This window comes from Bos javanicus, chromosome 14, assembly GCF_032452875.1.
Source record: "Bos javanicus breed banteng chromosome 14, ARS-OSU_banteng_1.0, whole genome shotgun sequence".
NCBI lineage: Eukaryota > Metazoa > Chordata > Mammalia > Artiodactyla > Bovidae > Bos > Bos javanicus.
In genome coordinates, this window is record NC_083881.1 from 35,280,207 (window position 1) to 35,304,968 (window position 24,762).

Consider the following 24,762-nt stretch of genomic DNA (forward strand, 5'->3'; position numbering starts at 1 on the left):
GAGAGAAGACCATGATTGCAATGTGTAGAGAGCACAAAATAAGGGAACATAGCACCCCATGAGTGGTTCTTGAAAATTCACTGTACTGAAAATTTCAAAACAAACAAAAAAGAGTAATAAACACTAGACTCACTGAGATAGTATAGAATATTCAGTACTTGAGATTAAACAACTATTAGGATTTTCATAAGATATTGTTATAAATCTTGGCAATGTCAAAAGAATAGCTAGCAAAAACTGATGAGAGAGAAAGGGAGAAGCGGGCTAATTGTTATCCTCTTCTCTTTGTATGAAGGTAGTTTCTAATTTTTTATATGAATTATAAAAAGTTCCCTTTATGTGGAGGAATAATAGCATTGAAGAAATGTGTGTTCTGCACATACGCATCAAGAAAAGCCTGGAATGGTATATATCTTTTATTATCAATGGTTATTTCTCAGTAGTAGGTAATCCAGGTGATTTGCTTTATTTTTAAATAGCTTTTCTCTGTATCAAGAAGTTTCATTTTCAATGTACTATTCGTACAGAAATACAGCAGCCTTTGAAAACTTAAAGACATATAAATGAATAAAATAGACAAAAAACAGAGAACTATACAAAGACCTAGAGTAAGACAAATCTCCATTATCAGCACTAAACTTGCCTCCGATCATCCTACCTGGCAGCAAGGTAAAAAAGGAACAATGAGGTACTTATATTTAGTGTTGAATAAAAGAAAGCAGAAAAAAATTGTTTTAGAAGAAAGAGACTGACCAATGTTAGTTGAGTAGCTGCTGCTGCTGCTGCTGCTAAGTCGCTTCAGTCGTGTCCGACTCTGTGCGACCCCAGAGATGGCAACCCACCAGGCTCCCCCGTCCCTAGGATTCTCCAGGCAAGAACACTGGAGTGGGTTGCCATTTGAGGCCAAATACTCTATCATATATTTCTCAAAACTCCATGACATTTTACTAGTTTATTTTTCAAACAAGGAAGGCCAGATGAGTCACTTGATGTGAGTCACAAAGCCAGTCAATGACAATGGCCAAATAAGAACTCAAGTCACATGACCTGAAAGCCATGCTCTCCCTCAACAATCCTCCCCTTCCCAACACCTGGATACTAAGTCTAAGAGAAATTAATCTCATTTATCCTTTTAGAACAAATGAAGTGTTCAGTTGCTGGCTTTGTAAAAGTATGCACTTAACCACAAGTTCACAATCAAGTTGAATCCAAACAACATCAAAATAATGAGCTAATTAATTATGCACCAGCACATTTTTACTACTGATACAGTTTATACCATGACAGAAAAGTGCCAAGTTTAGAAGAAATGAAAGAAAACAGAAAATTATGTAAAACATTTCTTAACCCAAGCCTTTTTTTACACTAATCTGCACTTCACTCTCTTTGATGATTCTTATGCTGTGGGAGTAAACACTATAAAGAATTAAAAGCAAACAAAACTTTCCAACTATAGTCCACTGAGTGTTATAGCCTCTATTAAAACTATAATTGTATAGTATTTAGAGTACAGAACAGTTTGCAATTCAAAGTTCCCTTTGAAATTTTAATTTTGTTTCTCATTCTTGACAACTAATGATGACTGTAATAAGCTAAGTATATCTCTATTTGACATATTATATACACAAACATATTCTTCTCAAAAGACTGAGATTAATAAATAAAGTATATTTCTACTTTGAATAAACAGGGATCATGATGTAAAAACATGATCCCAATTAACTGTAATAATCAGCCACTCTTTATTGGTCATGATGGTCATTAGCTATTTACACACAGGTAAGTATCAGGAGTATAAAAAACCTACAGCCACAAAGACAGTATTTTGGTGCTTCTCCCAATACTCGTGGTTTGTTTTTTCTCACATCCTTCCTTATCCATTCATTCATTCATTCAAGCAACATGGACTAAGTAACCACTAACTGCCAGGCAACATGATAGGCTAGTGATTAAGACACAGGACAGGTGCTCCTCTGTGAGCTCATTGGAAGAGAGAGGTGTGAACAGCTAGTTGTAAATCAACTTACTAAGAACCACAGTAGAGCTCTTAAAGGATCACAGAAGAGAGAATTCAATGAGTTGATGTTACCAAAGCAGAGTTCACAGAGGGGTTGGCCTTTGACTTCAGAATAGGAGGAGGAGGAGGCTTCTCTCAGGCTGAGAAGTGGGCACCAAACACATGAACTCAAGGGAAAAAAGTATAACTTTTAGAACCATGACAGTTAGTCCAAGTTGATCCTCAGCCAGTAATATGCAAATGATTATTTGCCAGTAGCAAATATAAATATCCTGTGACAAAAATATAGCTTTTAAAAATACTTCTCCCATTTCCTATACTGTGCTCTCTGAAAAGGAGGGGCATATGAGGAACCTCCATACGAGGGGCATGGAGGAACCCTGGAGGGCGTTTAGGATCAGAAGAGGAAGGATGGGCCCCTGGATTTCCCCTACATATACACCTTCACCTCCAAAAATCCTCCTCCATCCATCTCCTTCTACTTAAATCTCTAACTCTCCCAACTCAGCCAAGATGCTGGTAAGGGAGGTTGAATCACAGTATCTCAGTTTCCATTTACTTATCAACAAAAGTAATCTGGATTCTACCCTTCACTATGCCATAAAGCCACTAGGACTAAAGGGGTATTGTCCATTACATACCTTTCAGTACTTATACATCTTAATCCCTCAAAGGAACTTGGCACCAATGACTATCCCTCTTCTGCAAGTTCTCTATCTCTGGTTCATCTACCTCTCCAACTGCATCTCAGACCTCATACTTGGCTCCTCCTCCTCTCCCTGAATCTTATATCCCTCTAAATTGTCTCTTGTTTGGTCCTTTTCTTTCTCAACACACTTGTCCTGTGTTACCTCCCATAATGTCTTCAGTATCCTCTACTTGCTGGTGACCCCAAATCTGTACTCTTAGGCCAGTCCATTCTATTAATAGAAACCCACGTCCAAATTTTCAAGCTGTGCACAGAAATTGCCCACAGATCTGCAAAACTTCTTAAACTGTCCAAAACTGAACTTTTGATCCTCTGTTATTTGTAGTTAAACCTACTAACATGAACTCTTCTTTTACATGAAAATCTTTTACATATTTAGGAAAAAAAAAAAAGCAGTCCATCCTAAGTCTTTTATTGCCAAGTAGGGGTTCCCTGGTGACTCAGACAGTAAAGAATCTACCTGAAATGCCGGAGAACAAGATTCGATCCCTTGGTCAGGAAGATCCCCTGGAGAAGGGAATGGCAACCCACTCCAGTATTCCTGCCTGAAGAATTCCATGGACACAAGAGCCTGGCAGGCTACATGGAGTTGCAGAGTTGGACATGACTGAGCGACTAACACTTTCAATTCCAGTTCAACTACAGTGTTAATTATCCAGAAGTCAAAGTTACAGTAATTTGGAAAGAAGAGACAAATCTATGTATAGTGTTGAGAAAAAGCTATCATGAAGTCCATTAGTTTAATTTTAAAGAAATGATTAACTACCTTTAACCCAGTATTCCTCATTATTATATGTAAACATGATACATATTCACATTACAATGATATTAATTAAAAAATAGTATCACTTTTTAAAGATAAAATATGACTAAGCCCATTGAGATATGTTGTTCAGAACACAGAGAAAAATACAAAATATTTATCTCCAAATTGAAAATACCTATATTCATTTATTAATCATGAGCATAAAGTAGTGTCATATTTCAATTACTTAAACTTCCAATCAACATGCACAATCATTGATTCCTAATGGAAAAATATGTGGGATGAAGCATATAAAGCTATTATCAAAATTAACCATTTCCAAACAGCTTTTAAACATTAATTCTTTATCAGTTTTTTAAAAAAAGAGCAACACATATCTATACACATTATATTCAAACAGTGCTTTACTAATACATTACATATAAAATCCATACAAGATATATGTTTTTTAAAAGGGCAAAATTAGAAATTCTATTTTCTTCCCATGTCTCAAAGGATAATACACATTCTTCAATGTAGTCCTCTAGTATAAGCAACTTGCTATTGTTTAGTTGCTAAGTCGGGTCTGACTCTTTTGTGACCCCATGGACTGACTGTAGCCCACGAGGCTCCTCTGTCCATGGCATTTCCCAGGCAAGAATACTGGAGTGGGTTGCCATTTCCTCCTTCAGGGGATCCTTCCAACCCAGAGATCAAACCTGTGTCTCCTGCATTGGCAGGCAGGTCCTTTACCACTGAGCACCAGGGAAGCCCATAAACAACTATTATCTCCTAATTATCTTCCTGAGTTTTCTTTTACAATTAATTATTATTGCTTTACAATGTTATGTTATAGAAAAGTGTATCACCTACATGTACACACATCTCTCCTCTTCTTTGAATTCAGGTCACCCAGAGCACTGAGTAGAGTTCTCTGAGCTATGCAGGAGGTTCTCATTAGTTCTCTATTTTATACATAGTCTCGGTGGTATATATATGTCAGTCCCAATCTCCCAGTTCATCCCAATCCCTCCTTTCCCTATCTTCCTACATTTCATCTGCACACATTTCTCAAATCTCTACCATGTTCTTAGGTAGAGTCTTAGTTCTTATTACCAAAGATAGCTTAACTCCCCTTTCCGCCTAAATTCATCAACATTGCTGGCCTCCAGTCAACTATTACTTAAACTTCTCAAATACCTTCTTTTCCACAATCTATTTCCCACAACTTACTAAAGAGCTGACCATTTTTAACTCAGAATTTTAGTAGCCGAAAGAAAAACTTGAAGATGGCATAAAGGTGAATGACAATACTATTTTCTCTCTGTAACACCCAAAAATAATGTGAATGTCACCTTCCATTAGACCACTCTGCCTTCAGAGATTTTTCTTATATTTATCATGTACTTTGCTTTGCAAGGGCTGCAATGGAAAACTGGTACAAAAAGATGAAACTTAGAGGAAAAGTTTTGACAAATTCAGTAATGAGAATGTAGAGTTTCAATCACCCCAATTCAAAACTAGCAAACAAGCCTGAAAACAAATCAAAATCAATAAAATTACAATTTGTTTTTCATTTAAATTAATTCAAGACATACTTTACCAGTTTAAGAATGACCAAGTGCCAGCAACAGGATTGGCATCCTTGTGACCGCATCAGTACCTAAATTACTTTGTAAATCTCCAAAACTGTAAAATAAAGCTTAAATCCTTAAAACCAGTTGGCATCTCCTAGTATCCAGAACCATTAGATTACAAGTACTATTTAATCCTTTTTCCTAACTAATGCTATTATATTATGTGCATGATTTCATATACTACATGCTTAACATATGTCACATGCATAATACATGTACATAGAATGTATTGTGTGAAAAGAAGAATTTCCTATTTCTCTCTTACAGTGCAGTTATTTAGTTACCAAATCCTACTTTTAATTTATTTTTTTCACCAAAACCAGAAAAGGTATTTTTTCTTAGGCAACAATACATAAATATCTAGAGTATAAGGAAGAAATCTCTTCAAAATGACTTTGATCTACTCCTCTGACCCGGTTATCAAAAATCATTTGTTACACCTGGATTCTCCTATGCTTCAGCTAATGTGACAGTTTGCCTTAAAGGATTAATGGCCTTAAATTCTGTTAATGTTTTGAAAATTTGACAAATATGAAATATCTACTCAGTGCTTCTTGTAAACCAATTTAGTAGAGTAGGCTAATTTAAATTACAACCTCCTGTTTAATAAAATTAAGATTATAATGGCACTATTTTTAACTGGTGATAAATCAAAGCAATTAACTTTCTCTTCTTTTTTAATACTAAGAAAATAATGCAGGTATAGGTGATGAAAATGCAGAGATACTTACTAAAATACATCCCTGGGAGGTTTTTTTTAAGGGTATAATAATTTCGATTTTTGCCAGCAATTTAAGCTTAGTAAATAAGCTTCTGCTATATATATATACCTTGGGACTTTATTCTCAGTCTGGTCGCCTTCCTGATTACTAAGTCTTTCTAAATTAGAGCAGGCAATTTCTCTTTGTTTTACCTAATATTTGAAAATGGCAAAAAAAATCCCCTGGGTCATTGAAAATTATCCTTTCATTCCAGCCGCCTGTTTCAAGTCAGTCAAAACATTCCAGACTTCAAAAGGAGGCTCTGCCTGCTTAGGCCATTCTGGTGTCCCTCTATGGTTGGCCTAGGAGGGATCGGTTATTTGGATAAATTAATTTCTGGAGCCTGCTGGCCTTCTAGAAGACCTCAGTGTCTGACTGCAAATTAGTTCTACTGAACATGAAGAAATCCCTGGACAGGCTAGAAGAAATAAATGGTGATAAAATCTAATACTACAATGTTTGTAATGTGATTTTATTCTGCTATGTAGCTTGTAAGCACAGCTAATGTTGAATTAAATATTTTAGATTTTTTTCAAAAAAGGCCGTGAAAGCAGAAAATCAGATCAGGATCCATGTAAGTCACAGCAAAAAAAAAGCTAAAAGCTAACTTTAAAATAAAACTTCCAGCAGGAATCTTTTATGAGAACAAACAAAAATGTCCCAGTTTTCCACAAAATCCATTATATTTTTATATTACTGATACAAAGCCCCTTGTCGGCCACCCCCTCCTCTGAGACAGGAAGTCATGCAGTTGAATTATGCTTTAGCCGGGCTGTGAATAAACTGTGAGCAGCCCCTGAGTACCGACTTGTACAAGTGCCTAAGGAGAGCTTACCCTGAAGGAAGAGAAGTCCCCGAGCCAAAACTAACAAACAGGGCCCCTCAAGCGGAACAATGGTCCAGAAAACTCAGCAAAAAAGAAAATAAACTTCATTGGCAGTTTGTTTTTGACTGTTAAGAGCTTAGCTACAACTCTATCAAGATTTTTAAGAAGGTAAGAAATTTCACACAGAAGGCCTTCTCACAGCTGCTTGAGAGTTTATAGTGCAAATGTATCATCTTGTCTTGCCATGTCTAATCCACTTCAGGAGATACTTGTATCTTTTCTTTCCAAAGTAAACAGAACCACACCTCAGAGAAAGAGATGAAGAAAAGCTCCTTTTCGCCACCTCCACACCCCCAGGCCAGAGTTCAGCTTGAGTGAGCTAAGCCCAGCTCCTAGTCAATTGGTGCTAATTCTGTCAAAGAGGTAATGAAGATTAGAAATAAAGACTGAAGTTGGGAACATCATTTATACATTTTTTTCTTATATGCACGTGAGATAAATGAACCTCAAATGTGGTATTTTCAAGAATTTTTTAAGAAATTCATTTAAAAAATACATGTCGTTCTAAAATTTACATAAGGAGTTACAGTTAGTTGTCTCTGTAGTTAGTTGCAAATATGTTCTGGTTCCCTAAAGCTCCGTGAATCTCAACATATAACCACACTGGCAAAAGTTCCTAAAAAATATTTATCATGAGACTGGACATATTTAAATACCCCTCCAATCCTATATGAGTCCCCTCTATTTAAAAAATCTCTTCTCTTTTTTTTTAAACTCAAGCCGGCATTTAGAAAAGGGAATGGCAACCCACTCCAGTATTCTCGCCTGGAGAATTCCATGGACAGAGGAGCCCATGGGGTTGCAAAGAGTCAGACACGGCTGAGTGACTAACACACACACAAGCCAGCATTACTTGGAGTTAAAGAAGAAGAAAAAAAAAAATATATATATATATAGTATGATTAATAATAGATGGAAACAGCATCAACAAATAATGAGATTAAAAAACTACAAAAATGGCTAAATATGAGGTCTTCAGTCATATCCCTAATCGGTGCTCAATATCACATTTCAGGAACATGGAATTAAGGCTGATAAGATGATCATATTTGTGCACTGTATTCTAATTAACTGAAAATACTCACAGACTAGGCTTTTTTAGATTTGGAACTATACTTGGAAAGCAACTCATGTATTTCTAAAGAAATAAGAAAAGTTAAAAGACTGTTCAAAGCAAGACGAAGATTCATCTGTAGATTCCCTGCAGAAATTTATAAAAGTAGAACGCATGGAAAAGCAGGCTTTTATTAACTGGAGAAATCATTGTAGAATTCCTTTACCTCTGTAAAACTTAGAAGGGGGAAATGCAATCTCAACACACTTTTTTAAACCGTAAAACTCTAAATACACTTATTTTTACCCTAAATGCAAAGAAAACTGAGGAAAATTGCTTGTGTTTTCTAAACATTTCATAACATAGCCCTGTTACACTTTTCTCTCAAGGCTGCATATATTTTCAAAGGTTTTTATTACTTATTCACAAGTTATTAGTTAGATTTCACGTTTTGAGGTCAAATTTGTAACCACTAACCTGAACTTCTGTTAAAAATGAAAGAAAAAAGGAAAGGAACAAGTTTATTACTCTGAGTTAATTTATAACCAGCTAAAGCTTATACTGCTTAATCGTAGTACATAGTATATAGTACAATCATAGTACATAATACATAATTTTGTTAGATATTATAAAAAAAATAAAGGAATTTATTACTATATTTTGGGACTCACGGAGGGCTTGAAAACTAGCACGAAATAGTACAAGTATTTCTAATCTGTATGTGCTTTGTGTGAACCTTTCTGGAAAAATATAGCACATTTTCTTCAAAATTATACACTAACCCCAAAGGAACACAGACAGCATTATGCATTTTGCCTTCTTGAATATGGAAAAATCACCTTGATCCTTATAGCTCTACTTCCTATTTCATTAAGCACTAGGTAATAAATCATGGATTCACTAAATCTCAGTGGTGAAAGGGATTTTAGAGGTAATTCAGTTCCACCTTGTTCCCATGCAAGAATCTTCAACAGATTATCACCAAGTAGTAATGAGCTAAGGCTATATGTCAAAAGCGCTTAGAACAGCCAGGCTACATAGTAAGTGCCTAATAAATGTTACACATTCTTTTTAGTAATAATCAGGCACTGCACATTTCCAAGGATCTAGAGCTGACACCTCATAAGAAAATCAGTTCATTTCGTCTTTCCCTGTAACTTGTAGTGAACGGTAAAGAATCTGCCTGCAATGCAGGAGACACAACAGGCATGGGTTCAATCCCTGGGTCAGGAAGATCTCTTAGAGGAGAGGACATGGCAACCTACTCCAGTGCTTTTGCCTGGAGAATCCTATGAACAGAAGAATCTGGCAGACTACAGTCCATGGGGTCGCAGAGAGTTGGACATGACGGAAGCCACTGAGTACACACGCACATACATAGTGTTTAAGCACTATGATTGGTTCAATGACTCAAAAATTACAATGAATAGAGAACTTAGCTACTGATGCAAACAACTTTTTGGGCAAAAACTTAAAAGGACTTGGAACAGTATCTCAATTTAATATGCAATATTTGGGATGTTTTTTTCAGCAGAATACATTTATCATCTTAAAACTTTTCACCGAATTATAGGATCATAAATTTCATTTTTTCCAAATACCCTTCATATTATACTATCTTGTCATTTTTTAAGGTTGGTGAGAACATTGTAAGATTTTTGAGGCTGGTCTTCCAAAGTAATAGCAAAATCTATTGAACACTTACTGGCAGGACAGGTAAAAGCCACTAACTTCAGTTAAAATTGCAGCCTATTGCTTTTGTTCCAAGAAGCGAAGACAGTCTTCAGAGGACTCTAATGCTCCAGGTAACGACACAGGCTCATGGCACATGTGAATTAGCCCAGTACTCTCCTGGCTGCCATTGCTGATGGTCCTGTAAATTAGGATCCCCATTCAATAAGACCCTACAGGAGACTGGGTTTGATCCCTGGGTTGGGAAGATCCCCTCAAGCAGGAAATGGCAATCCATTCTAGTATTCTTGCCTGGAGAATCCAAGGACAGAGGAGACTGGTAGGCTACAAGGCCATGGGTTTGCAAAGAGTAGAACATGACTGAGCACACACACATGTCAATATCACAAATAGATCACACTTTGAAAAATTTGAAAATCTTTGTTGGCTCTATTGTTTTAAGGGGGCAGCCGGACTCACAGTTTGAATTTAAAATATATAAATGAGAATGATTGGGGTGGTCCTAAGATGGTGAAGGAATAGGATGGGGAGAAAGGTGTATCCATTTTGACTGAAATCAATCACCATATTTTAAAAAGGCTATTATAGGGTAAACAGAAGAATCACCATTTTTTAAGAGACAAAATTGATTAAGTTAAAATATAGATATGATTTTGCTAGTCCATAGTAAATGATGATCTATTTTTTTTCCAAACAATATGGAATCTGAGCAAACCACTAATTCTAATGTCTCATGTGAACTTTTTAAACAACTGAACTTTAGTGAAAGTCAGCTTTTTGCCACCAACAGTTTCCTATTTCAAAAACACAAGTGGTTAAATGCAGGCACGCGTGGGTGCTAAGTCGCTTCATTCACGTCCGACTCTTTGCAACCCTATAGACTGTAGCCTGCCAGGCTCCTCTGTCCATGGGATTCTCTAGACAGGAATACTGAAGTGGGTTGCCATTTCCTCCTCCAGGAGATCTTTCCAACCCAGGGATCAAACCTGAGTCTCTTATGTCTCCTGCATTGGCAGGCAGGTTCTTTACTACTGGTGCCACCTGGGAAGCCCTCAATGCAGGCATAACTAACCAATTATGAACATTTTTAAGGGCATATAATTTTATACACCTGAACACAACATATTTTTGAATCCAGTTTTTAAAGTTAACCCTCCTAGCCTACCAGATGAGGTCAGGTAAATGTATGTTTTTAAAATATTTCAGAGAAACATGGGTGGACAAATCACTAATGCAAACACTAAGATTAAAAAAAGTAAAAGGTGTATTTGGACACTGTTTCTTATGCCAAGAAAATCTATTTCTGTTTTTTAATAGAAATTAGAAATGAAATTTTAAGTAACATGTCATTTTAGTCATAAATAATCTAGCATCAATTTTTTTTCCTTGTAAAACATGACTGATATTAAGGTTATTATGTGGTTACCCAAAGCGTAAAATTTTATTCTTGAAAAACATCTGAGATGGCTATGCTTTGAAAGAAATACAACAGCATCATTAAAGAAATAAATGAGCATATACTATATACCTTGCCAAATGATGTTTGATACAATAGAGCATTTGAGAATTTCTAGACATCAAAGTAAATTTCCATACACTTTAGGATTCCTAAAAGGAATTTTAGTTTATACAGGATGTAAGTAAAAATAAGAAATAGTGAACAAACAACCATCCATTTCAATATTTGCACAGCCCAGAAGCAATGATCTCTTACAGGTAGTATTTAAAAAAAAAAAAAATTTTTTTTTGGCTCCTTTTCAACAATCTTTCCTTCTTTTGTAAGGAAAAGGAAAAACAAAAAGGGTTTTTTTTTTTTTCATTACTGATTTTAATTCTCTCTCTCTCTTTTTTTTTTTTTCATTTTGAAATACAAGGTACCTACTACCTGGAAGAAAACAGATATATTTGTTGTCTTTTGATAAAAATATAACAAATGTATGTATACTGCTTAATAAAGGCATGCCTGTTCTTCTTTTGATCCTCTCAGCAATTCTGAAATACATAAGACTAAAATATTACCCTGTTCTAGAGATGAAGACCCTAGTTAGAAATGGTCAGAGAGATCTGCACCCACTCCAGCCAGAACTCCAACTCCAGCCTCCAGTTGCCTGCCAAGCTCATGCTCTCTCCTGTACTTTCATGGGTATCCACTGACTCAAACCAATAAGAACACAAGCTCAGTTATCGCCTTACTGATGTGAAATGGGGGTATATGTTCACAGTGTGGAATCAAAGTGTTTAAAAATAAGAGATGTAGTCCAATTTATGTTATGTTTGAATTTGGGAGAATTCTCAAAGAAATTCCAGGAATTCATTTGAAATATAGACATCAATTGATCTAGTTTAACAGAGTAGAGCCATTTTGGAAAAGATTTCTTCAATGGATAATATTTGGAAAAAGCACGTGAAATTTTTCGTATCTGATTGTCAGGTTATTTTGCCCACTTATTTTCCTACATGGGCTTCCCAGGTGGCGCCAGTGCAGGAGACATAAGAGACATAAGTTTGATCCCTGGGTTGGGAGGAATCCCTGGAGGAGGAAATGGCAACAACACTCCAGTATTCTTACCTGGAGAATCCCATGGACGGAGGAGCCTGGCGGGCTACAGTCCATATGGTCGCAAAGAGTCAGACATGACTAAAGTGACTTAGCGCACACTTTCCTATATTCACATAGTTAAAATGAATCTATGTTGCTATTTTCTTCTATAATCCTATTTTCATAAAAGGACATATGTAGGAATTAACTTCATCCTCTGCCTAAAGTGTCAGGAATTTTCCATTAATGGAGGTTCAGTTAACAAGTTTTTATAGCAGTGATGTTTGCTCTTGGTGGACCTCTACTCTCATGAAACCTAAAAGAGCAAGAAAAGCTCTGAGCCTGATTCTGGTCTGGTCCCTAAGGTGGTCGGTTTCCTGCGCCCACATGAAGCAAAAACAGCTAGACTACCACATGTGACGATTTCTTTCCATTTACAAAACCTCTTCTCCAGGCAATGGTAGTCATTCATTCATTCAACCAAAACATTGTTTTTGCATCTACAATGTGCAAAATAGAGAGGGCTCAATGTCAGAGGGAGGGTGATTACGCCTCTCTCATATTCTCTGACCTCAAACAAATCACAGTCTAGAAGGTAAGCAGATTTGTAAGTAAGGGGAGACAATTTAAGACAGAATAAAACATATGCTAATGAGCAGTTCAAAGCATTTATTATGTGTAGAAGAAAAACTTCTGTTTGGGGGAGCAGATAAATAAATCAACATCTGAATGTACCCAGGTTGCAAATAAAATGCAAAAGGAAAAATAAGAGTTTTATTAATTATATAAATGAAGTGTGAAAGTGTTAATCACATCTGACTCTGCAACCCCATGGACTGTTGCCCACCAGGTTCCTCTGTCCATGGAATTCTCCAGGCAAGAATAATGGAGTGGGTAGCCATTCCCTTCTCCAGGGGATCTTCCCAATCCAGGGATTGAACCCAGGTCTCCTACATTGCAGGCAGATTCTTTACCATCTGAGCCACCAGGGAATTTATATAATGTTTATATATAAATACTGGAGTAGAGAGAATTTTAATGCAAAAATAGGTTGATGAGATCACTGTATTAGTTATTTATAACTGTGTAACAAAATTAACCCAAAACTTAGCATTTTAATATGCATTTATTATCTCACACAATTTTTGAGAGTCAGAAATCTGGGAGCAGTTTATCTAAGTGTTACTGGATTATCAGGGCTCTCATGAGGACGTATTAATACCTTAAGCTTTCTGCTGGGGCTGCTTCATCTGAAGGTTGAACTGAGCCTGAAGGATTCATTCCAAGAAGGCTCCCTCACGTGGAGAGAGAAAGAAGGCTTCAGAGCCCTGCACATAGGCCTCTACACAAGGCTGTTTGAGTGTCCTCACATCATGGCAGATGGCTTCCCTCAGAGTGAATGATCCAAGAGAGAGCAAGGAGGAAGCCACAACAGCTTTCATGACCTGGTATCTACAGTGGCACACCATTTCTTCTCTTGCTTCTGCTTATTAGAAGTTAGTCACTAAGTGCAGACCATACCCAAGGAGAGCAATTCATCGCAAGGAATTCATCATTAACAGACTCCATGTCTTAAAGGGAAGAGTACTATAAACATATTTTCAAACTGCTACAAACACATTCAGGAATGGAACACAAAGTATACAAGTGTTTCTTTATGTATTCCAAGCATCTTTTAAAGTTATCATAGATCTATTTGGATATGATATTACATATAAACAAAATACACATGTACAGAAATGTGGACATCAAAGAACCCTTATCACAATATCAGTGCCTCTATATAGATACCCTGTGGGCTCCACAAGTAACAATATTCATTGACTGAAGGATGAAAGAGATTCCAAAAGAAATGATTAGGAGACCTAAAAAATGTGAAGATGCGTCATATGAGGGTTCTGATACAATCCTGGAACTATGAAACCGGATCATCAAACTGAGCATTTAGTGGGTTGGCAAAGATGCTCTGTTTCCTGGAAGGTCATCCTACCCACCCCTTGGCAACAAGCACACATTTACTTTGTGATGCATAAACTTTATTAACTTTGATTATCCAATGTCATCTGGTTATAAATGAAATCACACTTCATTAGAACTAGAAGAGATCTTCTCAATTCTTTATAAATGAAGAAATATTTTATAAATGAAGAAAATGAAGCTCAGAGGCAGGAAATAAGTCAAATCCAGGATAATGGAGTGAGCCTGAGAGAAATAAAATGAGAAACCTTGATGGAGATGGGACTGCAATGGTAGAATCACCTCAAGTGCCAACAAGAACAAAAGTGGGAACCCTCCATTTATCTGCAGGCACTAATGTCACCCTGGGGCCCTGTCCTGTATTGTCAATACTCTCACAGCACAGCTATAGAGCTGAGTACATGCCACAGAGATCTTCTAGTCATAAAGCCCAAACTATCTACTGTCTGGTTCACTACAGAAAAAGGTTATTGTATTTTTGCTACATTAAAATGGCTTTCTCAGAGAAAGACAAATATTATATGATATCACTTAAATGTGGAATCTAAAAAATAGTACAAATGAACTTATTTACAAAACAGAAGCAGACTCACAGACACAGAAAACAAACTTATGGTTACCAAAGGGTAAGTGGGGGAGGGATAAATTGGGAGCAGGGGAGTAACTGGGCTTCCCTTATAGCTCAGTTGGGAAAGAATCTGCCGGCAATGCAGGAGACTGGAGTTCGATTCCTGGGTCGGGAAGATCCCCTGGAGAAGAAAATAGCAACCCACTCCAGTCTTCTTGCCTGGAAAATCTCATGGACAGAGGAGCCTGGCTGGCTACAGTCCATGGGATCACAAGAGTAGGACACGACTTATTGACTAAACCACCACCACCAGGGGAGCAACAGGTGCACACTACTATGTATAAACAGCAAGGACCTAATGTATAGCACAAGGAACTATATTCAGTATCTTGTTATAAACTTAATGGAACAGACTCAAAAGAAAAATATATATATACATACTTGTATAATGGAATCACATTTGTTGTACACCTGAATGAACTACAATTGAAAAAAATAAATTAATTTCTTATTCTAGCTCACACTTGTGGTGACTTTTCATCATCAGACCTCTAAACCAGAAAGTGGTTTTATTTTTCTTTTAAGTATTTACACTGCCCTTCCGACCTCCAAAAAAAAAAAAAAGTCCCAAAGTCTGTGCCTTTTCCTTGGAAAGAGAAACGCAAATGCCATCATCGCTATTAATAACTGCTCATACACATCCGGTTCTGAGCACCATGGTCACTGAGCTCTCAGCCTCCTGCATGTTAAGAGGGCAGGTCAGAGGCAGGTCAAGAGGCAGTGAGTCTTAATGGTTAGAACCCCTCTTTCCTTTCTTTCCAGCATCAGCCACAACCAATTTTCATCTTCGTCACACTCTATTTGTTTGATGCATAGGGACCAAGTGAGCTATTCCAGGACACAAGATGCCGATCAGCTCAGATAAACAAACGTTTACAGAGTGCATGTAAAGGGCTTGGCATTAAGTTTGGCCCTGGAAATATATAAACAAGTCACTGTCCAGGACAGGGAAGCCTGGCGTGCTGCAGTCCATGGTGTCGCAAAGAGTTGGACACAACTGAGCGACTGAACTGAACTGTCCTGGCTCTGGGGCAGTTTTCCTGTCTAGGTTTTATTCTTCACGTCAAATACCCAACTGGTAATACAGCTTGGTACCCAATTTGAATTTTGACAGCCTATCTCTTCCAAACTCTCAGGTCACATTCCAATCTGGGCTCTTCTCATGGGGCCCAACAAGCCTTGCCCAGGCAAAGGAAAACATTGCCTTATTCCCCCCAGCATTGTCTGACACCCAAGCTCATCTTAATCCTGTGAATGCATGACCATTACAATTCAATTAAGAGAGAGTATCTCAGCCCCCTGGTCAAATCCATTTTAATTAAATAACAATGAGCCTCTTTAAAGCACTTACTACTTGTGTGCCTGGCACGGTGGAGATAATACTAGTAACATCAACAAATGCTAAAACAGCATTTCCGGTATGTCAGGCAGGATTCTAAGGATTCTCACACATATGCATGCGTGCTTGTTCAGTCGCTTCAGTTGTGTCCTACTCCTTTGCAACCCCATGGACTGTAGCCCCGCAGGCTCCTTTACCCATGGGATTCTCCAGCCAAGAATATACATATAACCTCATTCAGTCTTCACAGCCACCCTGTGATATCAGTTATTACCATCATTCCCGTCTACTGATGAGGAAAATGACTGCAGGGCACACAGATGCACTCTGCATCATGCAGCCAGTGAATATCATCGTAGCGCAAATCTGAACCCAGAGACTCAGGCTCCAAAAACCGTGTTCTTGCTCACTAGCTGGCTTTCATATGTTATTTCTAATCATATAAGAATGTATTATTATCCCTTCTTTACAAATGAGGATGAACTGAGGCTGAGAGAGGTTTAAAAATTTGCTCAAGTGCAAGGCAAAGGCTGAAGCAGATATGTCTGACTCAACGTGTCCTGCCCTTTCCCAAAAGATGGCCCATGGGGCTTGGTACTGGTGGCTATATATACACTTTGCAGTTGACAAAGTGCTTTGGCATATAGTATCTTATTTCTTCATCACAGAGACCCGGTAATATAGATCTTATTTATCTCTGTTTGTAAAAACAAAATTGAGGCTTAGAAGTTGAAATAACTTTTCCAAGGTGTCATAATTAGTTAGCTGTGACTCAAAGCCAGGTATTCTGATTCTAAGTCAAGGTTTCCCTCACTCTGACCAACTGCCTTCCATTTTCAAGTTAGTTTCTATTTGCCGTGCATACATTACAGCCCATTTAGCCCCAGTTCTAGGCTATACTCTCTGGGGCTGAAAATGCAAAGCATTGCTTCTGTCAGATCAAGGGAGAGAAGAGAAACTGGCTTATTAGGGATCCAGCTGAGAGTTATAACAACTTAAGTTATCAGGAAAGAAGAATATATATATATATATATACATACACAGCATCCCTTTTGGTTCAGCTGGTAAAGAATCCACCTGCAATGCAGGAGACCCAGGTTTGATCCCTGGGTTGGGAAGATCCCCTGGAGAAGGGAAAGACTACCCACTCCAGTATTCTGGCCTGAAGAGTTCCATGAATTGTATAGTCATTGGGGTAGCAAAGAGTCAGACACAACTGAGCGATTTTCACTTTCACTTTCATATATATATTTATATAGGCTTCCCAGCTGGTGCTAGTGGTAAAGAACCTGCCTGCCAATGCAGGAGACATAAGCTACATGAGGAGGAGGAAATGGCAATCCACTCCCTACTTCTCTCCAGAAGAATCTCATGGACACAGAAGCCTATATATTTGTATGTGTGTGTGTATATATATATATATATACATATATTCACCAGCAGATATTTCCATCAAAATGATTAGCTTGTAGCAAATGCTACATCACAGGTTAAATCTGTAAGATGATGAAAGTGAAAGTGAAGTCGCTCAGTAGTGTCCGACCCTTTGTGACCCCATGGACTGTAGCCTACCAGGCTCCTCAGTCCATGGAATTTTCTAGGCAAGAGTACTGGAGTGGGTTGCCATTTCCTTCTCCAGGGGATCTTCCTGATCCAGGGATCAAACCTGTGTCTCCCGCATTGCAGGCAGACGCTTTACTGTCTGAGCCACCAGGGAAGTAAGATGATGAAATGGGACTAAAACTGTGGTTTCAAACCAATGCCTCCATGGGTACAACCTGGGGGTTTCTTGAAGGCTCAAGGCTATTGGGTGGTCTGCCCAGTCCCTTCCCTGGGCACGAGCTGCAGAGTTATGATTCATGCAGGACCAAGTGGAGCTCTTTCCACATGGTGGACGGTTCAAGTAACATGTAAACCATGGTCGGCAGGCAGCCAACGCTAAACAAGGGGAGTACAAGAGCCAGGTTATAAAGAAAAAGAGGACTGAAAATAAGAAAATACGCAGAGAAAAACAGAAAGAAAACTGCTTGAATTTCCTTTCTTAAATTTCCTTTCTTAAGGTTTTCCTTTTGTTCTACGTCGTTCTTAAGACTTTTTTTCTTTTCTTAAACTAGTTCATGGCAAGTTACACTACTTGCAATCAAATAAACTAGAAATATTCAAAGTGTGAAGATGGAGGAAGGTGAGATGGATAGGCAAATAGACAAGGTTTGAAGCCTCACATTCTTATTAGGCTTTGTTATGGGTTGAACTGTCTCCCCTTCAAAAAGACAGGCTGAAGTCCTAATCCTTGGTATCTGTGAATGTGACTTTATTTGGAAGAAGGATCCCTACAGTTGCTATTGGGCTTGCCAGGTGGCACTGGTGGTAAAGAACCCACCTGCCAATGCAGGAGACATAAGAAATGTGGGTTCAATCGCTGGGTAGGGAAGATTCCTTGGAGGAGGGCATCGCCACCCACTTCAGGATTCTTGCTCGGGGAATCCCCATGAACAGAAGAGCCTAGCAGGCTACAGTCCATGGGGTCACAAAAGAGTCGGACATGACTGAAAAGACTTAGCATAGCATTATCCAATATAACTAATGTCCTTATAAGAAGAGGAGAAGAGACAGAGGTGAGGTGGGGAGAATGCCCTGTGACAATATGGTAGAGATCAAAGTGCGGTAGCTCAAACGCCAAGGATTGTCACAGATGTCCAAAAACTAAGAAGAAGCAAGGAAATATTCCTCCAAAGCTTTCAAAGAAAACCCTGCCAATACCCTGACTTGGGACTGGAGCCTCTGGAGCTATGAGATAGTAAATTTCTGTTGTTTTAAGCCACCCGGTTTATTGTACCTGTTATAGCAGCCTGGTGGGAATACAGGCTTCCAATAAGATGTTTCTGATTTTAAAAAAGAAACTGAAAACTACTAAATTCCATATTTTTCAATGTATCTAAAAATTTCACTTTAAAAATCCCACTCATGATAAAGCTGGATAAATAAAACCCTGACTAATTTATAATTTCCCAGCTAATTAGACTCATATGGATGTCATATACTTGTATAACTACTTTCCCTATCTCTCCTAAAGAGTGTCTTCTCACTGTTAATGAAATAAATATTTAAGTTTTCCATTTTGGTTAAAAGTTACTTTTCCTTTTTAGAATGTACAAATGTAGGAATAAGGTACATACATATTTTAGTTCATGTTTTTCTTGCAAAACCCAGCATCTCAGCAAAAACTGCTGTTAGCATTTCAAATTTACCATAATTTAAAGAAACGCAGGAAGTATAGTTATGAGAATGGAGCCCTAAAATATAATTATTCCAAAGAACTCTTAAATATTATCATCAGAAATTTTTGTAATAAAAGTAAATTAACTCTACCATTTATAATAAGATGTTCCTTTGAGAGTCTCAGGAGACCCGATTCCCTCTACAGCTAACAATATAACCAAACATATGTAGTGTTGGTGTTTATAATACCTGGCACTGGTATAATGGTTGCATTTACAGTGTTTTATTATGGACTTGAAGACAGCCAGATAACTTTTTAACCACATCTTTTTAGCAGTATTTACAATAAAAGTGCATTAGAGGTATATTGTACTTTTCCATTATCAAAGACCTTTTAAGTATGTGATCCCACCTGACCTACAAAATTACAATTTTAAATAAGAGAAAGTAAATATTATCATCTCTGTTTTCTAGTTGAAGAGACTGATGCTTAGTGATCCACCCCAGGTCATACAATTAGTAAAAGTTAAAACCAAGTCTTTAATCCCTGGGTGGGGAAGATCCCTTAGAGAAGGAAATGGTAACCCACTCCAGTATTCTTGGCTAGGAAATCACACGGACAGAGGAGTCTGGTGGGCTACAGTCTATGGGGTCAAAAGAGCTGGACATGACTTAGCAACTAAACAACAACTTCTGACTCTGAATCTAAAATGTAGGTTTTATGATGCCAGGATTCTATCTAAATCAGACAGAAGGTTTAGGTATCTACAGAGCTCACAGCTTCTAAGGAAAAGATAGTGATTCATATCTCAATTCACTTCTTAAAAAAGAGCTAGTACATGCTTTTCTTATCTTGACGTGATATCCTTGTAGAAATTCTCATAATCTAAAGAAATTGAAAGATGCAGCCTTAGCTTGGCCCTTTAATGTCTGTTCAGAGGTGCCTACTTAGAAGAGGCCAACCTTGGACCTATGGAGAGAGAGGGGGCTATGCTCATCCCAGCGGGGCCCCTCAAGAGAGGATACTGGAGTGGCCAGAATTAGGACTAATATGATGTAAAGCCCTGCAAACACCTTCTTCTTCTTTCTGTTCTCATGAGGCAAGTTGAACAGTTGATAAAAACTATAAAATTACATGAGCTACTTCTTTCTAGATGCAGAAAAAACAGAGGCAGTAAATTCCAGAAAAAGAAAGGTAGGATTTCTGATTTAAATGTTTTTTCCAGGACTGTTATCTCCTTAGGATTAAAATAAGAAGCTACTTCACTCTTGCCCATGGCCTCTGGTCACATGAAAGATGTATTCCACAGTGCCACTATGGTCAAGAGGCTACATTCTAGAAATACTGGGGGTGCAGTTTACTCTTGTGTTTACTCTGAATACATCGATTTTTCAGTAAGAAAACATTTTGAAAGATGAACATGACAAGCAAGGGACATTTCACATTTGGAAGTACAGGAATTCCTGGTACCAGGTCTTCTTTTAATCCTTTAGTTTCCTTCAACAACAACAAAACATAAAACCCAGTTGAAAAATAGGCAGAAAACCTAAATAGACACTTCTCCAAAGACATACAGATAACCACTAGACACATGAAAAGATGCTCAACATTGCTAATTATTAGAGAAATGCAAATCAAAACTATAGTGTAGTATCTCCTCACACTGATCATCATTAAAACGTCTACAAATAACAAATGCTGGGGAGGGTGTGGAGAAAGGGGAACCCTGCTTGGCTGCTGGTGGGAATGTAAGTTGGTAGAGCCACTATGGAAAACAGTATAGAAGTTCCCCAGAAAATTAAAAATAGAATTACCATATGACTGGGAAGCCTCACTCCTGGGCATATGTTCAGACAAAACTATAATTCAAAATGATACATGCACACCTATGTCCACAGCAGCACTATCCACAATAACAAAGACAAGAAAACAACCTAAGTGTCCATCAACAGATGAGTGGACAAAGAAGATGTGGTGCATACATACACTGGAATACTACTTGCTCATAAAAAAGAATGAAATAATGCCATTGACAGCAACATGGATGGACCTAGAGATTATCACACTAAGTGAACTAAGGCAGAAAGAGAGATACCACACGATATCATTTATATGCAAAATCTAAAATATGACACAAACGAACCTATTTACAAAACAGAAGCAGACTCACGGACATAGAAAATAGACTTCTGGTTGCCAAGGGAGGTGGGGAGGGATGGACTGGGAATTTGGGGGGTTTGCAGATGCAAACTATTACATATAGAATGGATAAACAATAAGGTCCTACTGTATAGCACAAGGAACTATATTCAATATCCTGGGATAAACCCTAATGGAAAAGAATATAAAGAAGGAATGTATATATGTGTGTAACTGAGTCACTTTGCTGTACAGTGGAAATTAACATAACATTGTAAATCAAGTATACTTCAATAAAAAATAAATTTAAAAAATCCTTTAGCTTCCTGAGTTACCTTATTACTTTCAGCTAAGTTCTAGGCCCTTTTCCTATCTTGAGCCTGTTTCCCCGCTTTCTGAAGGAAAGGGGAAACCTGAGAGCCAAAGAAAGTGAGCCTAGAGGAGCCCACCTGAGGCCCCCCACACAGGGACCTTTGGAAAGACTGCTCGCCCTTCGTGGTTGAGTAGGCAGGGGCCAAATGGCCCGGAAACTGCTTCTCCAATGCCACACACCGTTTGCCCTGGAGAAACATCACTCCCTAGTTTTCTACCTCTGAGGCTGCCAAGTATCTTTCAAGAATAAAACTGCTTCACTCTTCACAGGACAAAACACCTCTGAATGGTATGGAATGAGATGGCCCAATAAACACCATTTTGTTAGGATAGGCAAACAAAATTGAATCATTATATTCTTTACCTATTTGTTTTTCATTTGTCTCAAGTCAGTTAATTTCTTTCAGTCGCAAATGAGAATTGGCAGAATATAAAATCTCCAAAGAAATGTTACCTGCAGCATTTATTTGTTGAAACTGTTAGTGATTCACCAACACTTTGACTTGCCTCAATGTAAGGAGCAAAGTTACATAAAAGGAGTAGAAAGTAGTAAGTTATTCCTGCATTTATTTTTCACTTACTTGATATGCACTACAGAACTATTTTTCATACAATAAGAAAACCGAGTATCACAGGCCCATAACAAGTTTAAAAGGACAAACAAATTAAACGTGTTAAGGGTACTTTTCCTTTTAGGGTGAAAGCTACACCGAACAGAATGATCTCGAAGTGCTTTATGTGAATTATCTCACAAGATGATTTAGGAGATCCATAAAACACAGTCTGTAATTGCATACAGTATGACTGCAGAAGCACCTTGATAGCACTTGACCCTCTGTTATTAAAATCCTAATCCATTAGCTGTTACTGCTTATTACATAACAACCAGTAGGTCTTGTAAAACACACATTTACAGGAACCACAACAGCATTACTAAAGATCATACTTCAGGTTTGTAATAATTCTACGGTGAACAAAGCTGAGGTATGAAACCACAGGACTAAAAAGCGTCATAACTGATCTGAGACTTTCAAAGGCAAAGTCACGGAATGCCACCTCAAATATTGCTACGGAAAGTTTCCAAGAAAATAACCTTTTACTTACTGAAATAAGGTTTTTTAAAATTAAAATCGATTGACGTTTTCAAGTTCAAAATCACTCACAGGTTATTTTTAAAATAATCCCTAACTGGGAATATTTGCTTATGAGCCAAAAGAAGCTTGCTTTCTTCCCAGTATGAACCTGAGGAAAATTTACGAACCCTTTCTCTTGTGCTCACAATATAAACAAACAAAATAAAACCAAAGGTTCTCCTCAATTTAAAGCCCACTCAAGAGTTTATCAAACTGTGAAACTACCAAACATTTTATTTTTTTACCACACATAATGCGTGCACGCGCACACGTACACACACACACAGGCACGTGTGTTCAGCAAAACAAATATGTACAAAACAATCCAAACGTAGACATTAATTTCAAGTTTCATGAGACAAATACATGCTTTCCCTGAGGCAAAGGAAAATAGAAGTCTAAAAATTACATTAAGCATATTGGTAAAATTAAATAATACTAAAGGTTAGCTTTTTACTCTAGAACTCTACTTTTGATAACTGATACCTTTAAGGAAGATATAAATTAGGTTTGGTTGATGAAATAGCACACTACTTAATTCATAACTTTAAAAATCATTAAAAATTGGGACAGAGCTTTTGAGGAATTTCCAGACACTCAAGTTACAACAAAAATAGTAATTATGATTTTAAGAGCAATAACTCTTGCCTTAGGACTGACATTCTGTTTACTTACAGACTGTCCATTTATCCCCCGGGGGTCTTCCATTGAAGATTTCTTCTTCCGAATTATATATGGGCTATTAGCTCCACACTTCTTCAAAGACTTCCAACACCCCAGCACCTGTGATGAACAGAGCATCAAGCAGCCGTATTAATTGTGTGGCATGAAATTAAGGACTGATCTTTACATCTGCAGCTTTCCATTCACTAGCATGTATACACAAGTCAGGAATGCTTACCTTCACTGAATGAATCTTTAAAATAAATATTATGGGCTCACTGTTTATCACAATTTACATGAGCCAAATGCGGCCAAATTATAGCTCAGTGTGTCGGCTGTCAGCAGCTGCAGCCCAAGTCAAAAAAAAAAGAATGAAGAGGGCAGTGAGGGAGCTTTCCACACACGTTATTTCTGAGCCCAACTATCCAAGAGCCTTTTTTTTTCTTTTCTTTTTTCTTTTTGAAATTGGTTTCTCCACACTATCTATCAACGTCAGCTATACCACAATGCCAAGAGGAAATACTAACAAAGAAATATGATTGTAGTCTGAGGGAGAATAAAAGAGAAAAATCTAGAGTTGAGTGTTTTACCCTCAGGGCAAGGATATTATTATACTATTTCTTAGCAAGTTTACTTAGGTCACAGTTTCACGGTTGATCAATTCTGAAACTTCAAGAGACTCAACACCTTCGAGAAGAGTGGGATTTGGGGATGCTGCAAGATGTAGACGACGAATGTAGTATTTTGAAATATATTCTATGGTTAGTTATCTTCAAATAGTAGTGAAGGCTGCCTAATTTCATTTATAACTCTCAGAATTAATTTTCATACTCAAGTTCAAATGAGGAACCAAAAGAAATTCTCAGTTTTTCTTGCTTGGTCTTAGCAACTAAGAAATTAATCTACACTCCTCACATCAACTTCAACACAGATATTTAAATAGACATGAAAATTTAAGCAAAAAAAAAAAAAAGACAATCTTAGTATCACCTAAGGTAATATTACAGAACAAAGAGCATACAGTCATGTAAACTTCAGAATCACTTCTTATAAAGGTTCTTGAACTTCTGCATGCAGGCATGGTAAGAAAACCACTGCAGCAGAAGTTAAGAGATCTGAATTCAGGTTCTGACTCTACCACTAACAAGTGGAATGACCTCGGGCAAATGATTTTGGTTCCCTGAGCCTCAGTTTTATTATGTGCAAAATGGGAGACTTTAACTGGATGATAGCTTAGATTTTACATTTATA

At 37.6% G+C, this 24,762-nt stretch overlaps 1 protein-coding gene across 7 annotated transcripts in view; it reads right to left on the bottom strand.

Annotated features, from left to right (window-relative positions):
* EYA1 (EYA transcriptional coactivator and phosphatase 1) overlaps positions 1 to 24,762 on the bottom strand; it is a 372,747-nt gene that overhangs the window by 335,884 nt on the left and 12,101 nt on the right. For all 7 annotated transcript variants that reach the window (XM_061438966.1, XM_061438973.1, XM_061438971.1 and 4 more), the window contains exon 2: positions 23,524 to 23,631. In XM_061438966.1, the coding sequence (XP_061294950.1) occupies positions 23,524 to 23,556 (33 nt within the window). In that variant the 5' untranslated portion in view covers positions 23,557 to 23,631. The remainder of the gene's footprint in view (positions 1 to 23,523; positions 23,632 to 24,762) is intronic.